This window comes from Tupaia chinensis, unplaced genomic scaffold, assembly GCF_000334495.1.
Source record: "Tupaia chinensis unplaced genomic scaffold, TupChi_1.0 Scaffold000360_1, whole genome shotgun sequence".
Taxonomy (NCBI): Eukaryota; Metazoa; Chordata; class Mammalia; order Scandentia; family Tupaiidae; genus Tupaia; species Tupaia belangeri.
Genome location: NW_006159856.1, coordinates 1,181,239 through 1,189,365, shown reverse-complemented (window position 1 = coordinate 1,189,365; position 8,127 = coordinate 1,181,239). Strand labels below are relative to the sequence as shown.

The 8,127-nt window shown below is 43.9% G+C and overlaps 1 protein-coding gene across 4 annotated transcripts in view; it reads right to left on the bottom strand.

Annotated features, from left to right (window-relative positions):
* Window positions 1-8,127, bottom strand: part of NSD2 (nuclear receptor binding SET domain protein 2) — a 150,871-nt gene that overhangs the window by 23,316 nt on the left and 119,428 nt on the right. For all 4 annotated transcript variants that reach the window (XM_027773583.1, XM_014589500.2, XM_014589499.2 and 1 more), the window contains 4 exons: window positions 8,110-8,127; window positions 6,682-6,785; window positions 4,357-4,626; window positions 3,313-3,429 (listed from right to left, as the gene is read on the bottom strand). In XM_027773583.1, coding sequence (XP_027629384.1) covers window positions 3,313-3,429; window positions 4,357-4,626; window positions 6,682-6,785; window positions 8,110-8,127 — 509 coding nt within the window. The remainder of the gene's footprint in view (window positions 1-3,312; window positions 3,430-4,356; window positions 4,627-6,681; window positions 6,786-8,109) is intronic.

Genomic DNA, 8,127 nt, shown 5'->3' with positions numbered 1-8,127 from the left:
TTTTTTTTTTTTTTTGAGAGGTTTTTGCTATAGGGTGCATACACTCGGCAGAAAGACACAAAGAGACAGAAAGTGAGAAATCACCCCCTGCAGGGATGGTCACACAGCAATCCCTTCTCCTCTCGGGATCTTGGGCATGCACACACATACGCCTGGAATGAGTTTAAGCCACCGGGTCCGGGACTCGGACCGCGGTCGACTACATGAGAATCCAGTGACATAGCCATTACACCAACTGCTGGTCCCGGGATTTTTTTTTTTTTTTTAAAGAGAGATTTTAGCTATAGGGTGCATATGCTTGCCAGAAAGACAGAAAGCAAGAAATCACCCCCCAGGGGGGAGGGGACAGCCACACCACAATCCTTTCTCCTCCATTCTCCTCAGGATTTTGGGCATGCATGCACACGTGCCCGGCGTTGAGTTTTAAGCTGTCAGGTATGGGACTCAAACCGTGGTCAACTATGTGGGGCTTCAGCGACTTAACCATTATGCCATTTGCTGGTCCCAGAATTTTTTTTTAGAATGACTTAATTTTATTAATCATTATTATTATTATTATTATTTACAGAGATTTTTGCTATAGGGCACACAGACTCACCGGAGAGAAATCACCGCTGAGGGGGATGGCTATGCCCCAATCCCTTCTCCATTCTCTTCTTGGGATTTTGGGCACATATGCACATGCACCCTATGTGAGTTTCAAGTCATCAGGTCCAGGACTCAAACCACAGTCAACTACGTGGGAGTCCAGCAATGTAACCATTACACCATCTGCTGGTCCCAATTATTATTATTATTATTTTTAATTTGCTAAAGGGCACATGCACTCACCAGAGAAAGAAAGAGAGAGAGAGGGAGGGAGAGGGAGAGAGAGAGAGAGAGAGGAAAAGAAAGAAAGCAAACTACCAGGTCCAGGATTCAGACCTTAGTTGGCCACATCACCTGCTGGCCCTCTTTAGTCTCTTTTAACTCAGAACCTTTTGTTTGTGACACGGAGCTCAGTGCTTACCTGGGGTGGGCCCCAATGGTCACAGCTTACCCTATACCCCAAGAGGAATACAGCTTTGCCAGGGATGGCCTAACATGGTCCCTACAATCGTTTTTTATTTTTTTTAAAGGTTTTTGCCACAGGGCATGTGTACTTGCTGGAAAGAGACAGAGACACATTGAGGGAAAGCAAGAAATCACCCCCAGAGAGAGCCACGTCTCAATCCCTATCATCTATATTCCTCCTGGAATTTTGGGTACTCACATACCTGCGCCCAGAATGATTCTCAAGCTGCCAGCTAGGTTTGGGACTCGAACTGCGATTGGTTATATGAGAATCCAGTGCCTTAACCATCACGCCACCTGCAGGCCTCCCCAGAATCATAGCAGGCCCCTTCTCTCTTGATCTTATCACATCTTTTCTCTGTCTTCCATGCATTATTCAATATTTTTGGTTTGTGATCAATTTTCTATCTCATTTCAAGTACTGTTATATTTTTAATCACCTGAGGGAACATATGGTAGCCAAAGGGAAAGAGAGGAGAAACCACTCTCCAATGGGGCATTGTCATACCACAATCCTGTCTCCATTTCTCTATCCTCTTGGAGTTTGGGCCTGCACACGTATATGCCCATTGTATTTTCTTATTTATTTATTTATTTTTAATTATTTCCTTTACTTTATTTGTCATTATTGTTTTTTGGGGTTTTTTGAGAGGTTTTCGCTATAGGGCATGTGCGCTCGCCAGACAGACAGAGACAGACAGACAGAAAGCGAGAAATCACCCCCCAGGGGGGATGGTCACGCCGCAATCCCTTCTCCTCCATTCCTCTCGGGATCTTGGGCATGCAAGCACACATGCCCGGCATGAGTTTTTTTTTTTTTTTTTTTTTTTGGGGGGTTTTTTCTTTGGGGGGGCTTGCCTGCGCTCGCCAGACAGACAGACAGAGACATAGAGACAGAAAGCGAGAAATCACCCCCCAGAGGGGATGGTCACGCTGCAATCCCTTCTCCTCCATTCTCCTCTCGGGATCTTGGGCACGCACACACACGCGCCCGGCGTGAGTTTTAAGCCACCGGGTCCGGGACACGAACCGCGGTCGACTACGTGGGAGTCCAGCGACATAGCCATTACGCTAACTGCTGGTTCCCATTATTGTTATTTTTTATTTGAACACACACAGAGAGAGAAAGTGGAAGGCAAGCTGCCAGGTCCAGGACTAGAACCGTGTTCAGTCATGTGGAAGTCCAGCGCCCCCAACCACCACACCACCTGCTGGCCCTGCCCATTGTATTTTCCAAGCTGCCAGAGCTGAGATTAGAACCATTTTCAACCAGCTGTGAAATCCAGTTCCCTTAACCACTAGGCTACTGGGCCAGCCCTCAAGCACTATTATTAACTACTCTTTCAGAAACAGCAACACTTTTCTGCTAGATTATGAGCTCAAGATTAACATAAGGCAGAAATGTATATTCTCTCTTTTTTCCTCTCAAAGAGCATGTAGGCATCAAGGAAGCTGACCTGCCCAGCTGAGGACGACCAACAGGAGGCTATCCCATGTGAAGGAAGGAAAGACACTTGTCTTCCTGGGTGCTATGGTCACTAATGGCACTTCCCTGTGAGGTCAGTCCCAGGTCTGAAAGCATTTGAAATGCACTTTCTTTTCTCCATGCCTCTCACCAGCAAACCATCTCACTGTCCTCCTTCTAAGAACACTGTTGCCTTTAGCACCCATGTTCCACAATGTTTAAAAATTGGGGGTTCAGACAAGTAGTGAACACCAAAAAAGACTCTACTACATAAATAAGAAGATGTGAAACTTTACTAATCTGTGCTCTTCTCAAATCTTTTTTTTGGGGTCTCTGGAGAGACACACAGAGAGAGACAGACATACAGACAGAAAGTGAGAAATCACCCCCTAGGGAGGATGCCACACCACAATCTCTTCTCCTCCATTCTCTTCTTGGGATCTTGGGCACATACACACGTGCCTGGCATGAGTTTTAAGTTGCTGGGTTTGGGACTGAACCACGGCAGGCTATGTGGGAGTCCAGTGACGTAACAATTACACCATCTGCTGGTCCCTATTCTCAAATTTTAACAGGATTTCTCAGCATGCTCTTTATGCATTACTGGTGTGCAAAGCTCTCAGGAGGCTCTCACTACTGAGAGGCAATTAGCTCTGGCCTTCTGGCAACTGCTGAAAGACATGCTGCACTTCAGAAAAAAAAAGTGTAGATGCTTGGGAAAAAGCAAATAAGGAGACAATAATAATTGAACCATCAGAACACCAGAAATTCAGTGAAGGCACATTCTGTATTACCTTGTCTATAGTGAGCATGTAAAAGTGAGTGATGTCATTCTCATGAGCATACTTGATTCTTGCCATGCACTCCTCTTCATCAATGAGCTCCCCAACATACTCATTAACAAATTCTCCCTGGAAATTGGAAGGATAAGGTAATGACAAAGTGCAGACTGACTAATTCTCAGCGTCAGGGCTTGAGGTAACACATCACCATCAATTAGAACAGTACACTACATACATCTTAGTACCTTAGAAGTGGGGAATCTTACACAGTCCTTATAAATTAAATTCAAATGACCTCATAGATAGCTTATAAGTAAAGGCTGTCCAGGAGGAAATTAAAGTACTCTTAAATGAGCGACATTACAATGCTTGCTTCCTACAACAGCTTCTCTCTTAGGAGCACTGTCTGTTAACCATGCTTTCTCCTTAATTCACCAAGACATATTGATCTCCCCCAAAAGAAAAAATGGTCATAAAAAATTTGATGGGCTACACAGCAAGAGTCCAGATGAACTGGTGGCTGAGGCATGGAGAGGAGTGTTTCTATTAGTCTTTTTTGCCATTGCTGGTATAGGCACTGAGGCTAGTATTCTCTCTGTGCTGGTTGGCTCTGGGGATGGGTCTGAGTCCACCAATTCCTAGGCCATGCTAGGGCACATCAGGACTAGGCTATGACAAGGTAAGTAATTCTTCTTGTCTCTTTATGTATCAGATGGAATCAGGATGTGATTTCCAGTGTCTACTAACAACTTCAGCCTAGACTATGGTAGAAGCTCCTGAAGTCTGGCTGCTAGTCTAAAGAAAGTGGTCACTTCTCAAATCTTTCACTTTAGAAAAACAACCATCACAATTCTGACTTAAGGTATGCTTTAATAGAATTAATGAATTTTTAGGTATCTTTTATGTAACATTTTAATATACTCAATTGTAATATTTCAGTTAAAAAATTTTAAAAATATCATTCATACATGAATGCACAAACACAATAAACAAATATAAGTAACCAGTGAAGCACATAAGTTCTTAGGAGAAGGCAAAAGGGGGCATAGCACACACCTTTCGGATGTCCCTCTTGGCGACAAGGCCCCACCCTTTGCCGTCTGTCTTGATGATCTTGGTTTCAGGGTACTGACGCTTGGTGAAGCACTGGTTTTGGCAGTACTCACCCGCGGGACACACCTGCGGGTGGCACTCAAACATCAGCATCCTATTCAAACACTCTGAGTCAAAGCCACAGGGATTCTCATCTGTGGGCTTACAGTTGCACTTTGGGATTTCGGAAATATCAGCTGTGTATATCTGGACTTTCCCATAAGGCTTATTCACCTGCAGGGAAAAAGTAAGTTGTCTTGGCCCATACATTAAAAAAAAAAAAAAAAAAACAGCACCTTACAACTCCCCTACAAACCCCTTGATGCCTGCTCCCTGCCTCCTGGTGGTCTTTAAGCTTCAGAGACCCAGGTGGGACACACATCAGAACAGCCCCTTACACAGACACCCAGAACAAGAGTCAGACAGATCAATCCTTGATCTGGGTACTTTAGAAGAAGGGGCTGCCAAGGCCAGCAGGAGGCATGGTGGTTAAGGTGCTTGACTCTCACTCATAGAGTTGATCATGGTTTGCGTTCTGGGCCTAGCAGCTTAAAAATCATGCTGAGCATGTGTGCCTGTGTGTCCAAAATCCCAGGCAGGAAATGAAGAACAAAGGATTGTGGTGTGGCTATCAACCTTGCGGGATGATTTCTCACTATCCTCTCGGTCTCTCTCTCACTGGCAAATGCATGCACCCTATGGCAAAAACCTTTAGAAAAAAAAGAAAGTGAGGCTGTCATCTTCATACTTCTTCATTATCTTATCTTAGTGTTTGAGTTCCTTATGTAAGAAAGATATTGAGACATTTATCAGCCAGGCGGTTGTAAGATTAAGGGAGAAAATACAAAGCAACTGCGCAGTACAAAGTGAGGTGTCCAGTTGATTCCTAGCTTTCTTCAACAGCTTCCCACACACACCTATCTGACCCTTCCTTTGCTGAGCACCTGCAGAGAGCCATTCAATAGAGCACCCAGGAAGAGTCCCATTTCTCCCCTCGTGACCTTAGGGTTTATTATCAATGGAAGAAGTGTAACCAAATAATAAAATAGTAGAGAGAAGTGAAAAGAAACTAAATCATAAATGGGTAATTTTAGGGAAGATGTGTTGAAAGGTAGCCTTCTCACTGCTGTGGTGTAAAAACTACTCTTTAAAGAACAATTGGAAATACTTTCCAAGAATCTAAGTGTCATGCTTTCTGATCCTGTAATTCTGTTTCTGGGAATCCATCCTAAAGAAAATCATAAATAAAGACAAATACAGAGAATGTTTTCTTTTCTTTTCTTTTCTTTTTTTATTTATTTTTTTTTTTTTGAGTGACTTTGCTATAGGGTGGGTGTGTTCACCAGAAAGAGACAGAAAGTGAGAAATCACCCCCTTGGGGGGATGGCCATGCCACAATCCCTTCTTCATTCTCCTCTAGGGATCTTGAGCATACACACACGTGTGCCTGGCATAAGTTTATGTCACCAGGTCCTGGACTTGAACCGCAGTTGACTATGTGGGAGTTAAGCGACATAGCCATTGTGCCAACTGCTGGTCCCCAGAGAATGTTTTCTTTACACACAAAGATATTAACTATAGCCCAGACTATAGGCGCAAAGATGGAGCACTTGACTTTGCCACAGGCAGCTGGCACACTCCTATCAAGAGGCCATAAGGCTCCAGCCTTGGGCAGCATCACCTCACTGAACATGGGCAAGGCCATGTCCTGACTAAATTTCCTCCCACACTGTGGAGACTTGCAGGCCTCATGCTCTTAGTGGATAAACACAGTAGGAATATCCCACTGCCCTGCCTCCATCCTTACACACTTTAAAATGGGGAGAGCTTTTCATCTGAGTCTCTAGCTGACTAAACCCTGCTTTGGCTGAGTATTCGCCCCAGCTGACTACTTCCTATCTGAGCTTGGTGTGCAGTACTGGGTGACAGCGTGGTACAGGTAATATGCCTGTCTATCAGCCTCTCTTGCTCTAGGTTGCCTGGTCAGGACTATTAGGCCGACCTTACTCTGGTTACTAAGCCAAGCCTCACATTCTAAGGCAAAACAAAGACCTCCTCCCCTCACCCTGGGTCCTGCACACAGGGCAATGACACAAGGGCACTGGCTCTTTGCTAAGGACATTGTGTGGGTCATCCACATTAGGCACTACAGATACTGGTTGAGGACAGCACTCTCACCAGCCACAGCCTGGGCATGCAGTGCCTGCACACTTGAGAACCACTCACAAGCCCCTTTGTGACGACTCCATCCACACATATACACACACACATGCAGGCCTGACAGGTCACCTTGATGTGTTTGTATGGTGGAGGCTTGCGCTCACTCTCCTGCGTTTCTCGGGCTTCCCTTTGAAGTTTGATTTCACGAAAACGAGCTTCAGCTTCTTGCAGTGCTAAAAAGTTAATGAAGTAAAGTCAAATATCTTAAAAAATAAATATTGGGTTTTCAGGAAAGTGATGACACATTTTTGCATAGAAAAACAGAAAAATACGTCACAACTTTCTCAATGACCAAATATATCTATCTTTTAAGAGTTACATTTTGGGGCTGGCAAATGGCATGGTGGTTAAGATGCTGGACCCACATAGCCAACTGCGGTTCGCGTTCCAGAACTTGGGGCTTACTTTCTCACTTTCTCTCTCTCCTTCTCCATCTCTGGTCAAATTAAATAATAATAATAAATAATTCTTTTCAAAAAAAGTTAGATTTTAATAGTTTACTCTAAACTTTCCCTGGCAAGTATAGTTTCTAGTTTCAATAGGTTATGGGGAACTATAAAATGGCAGGTATTTTTAAGTGCTGGAAAATATTTTAAACAGAAAAGTACTAATAGGATGTCCAGGAAACTAAGGACTCTGGGTGGCTGCTGTGCCTCAGCTAATGCAAGAAAGCCCAGAAGCAGCACTTCACCAATCCTAGGGACTCACTGTCCCAAGACAGAAAACAAAAATGTAGCTTTGTTCCTCTCAAATAAAAAAAAGGCTTTGAGAAGTGAACAGGCGTCACCAAGAACAGAGAAAACACAAGAAAACAAAATCTTCCCTAAAAAGATAGCCCATGTCAACCAGAGTATGTCCTGTGTTCTGTCCCCATGTCTGTGTCAGCAGCCACTACTGAGTGGATCTGCTCTGTAAGATGCCATCACCAAAATGAGGAGCTCACACCACATCCCAGGGGACCATCATACCAATTGCATTAGGCTACCTCTGTTTCAGTATCTCTACCTTTTAATAATTTCTGAAAATTTTTGCTGCCCAATTATTCTTCTTCAGACCTCTGTGTGCCCAGAATTCAAAGGTAAGATGACAGATTCCCATTGCTAAATACAGTCTACTAAGCTCAAGGTAGCATGTAGCTGACAGCTTTCAAAGCTCAGATTTCCCACCTGCCTTTGCACCTATGTGATTCAGCCACAACATGGCTCTTGTCCTCCCTGAATGAGCTGTGTAGACAAACTGCCTTTTCCCTAATATCCTCATTCACTTTCAACTTAATGAAATGGGCACATTCCTCTTCTATCTCCTTCATGTCTGGGTCATCGCTGGCCATCAGGCGACAAGTAACTCATCCTGCAAACTTACTTTTTTCTAGTTTAAGACCACAATTAAAAGGCTTTAGTCCAGTTATTTTTTACAAAGATCAAATTTCAAAAGGTAAATCAAGATTAATGAAGACACATGAGAGTGCTGCTCCATTCCATCTGGGTATCTCCATACCGTTTTTGAAGACTCTTC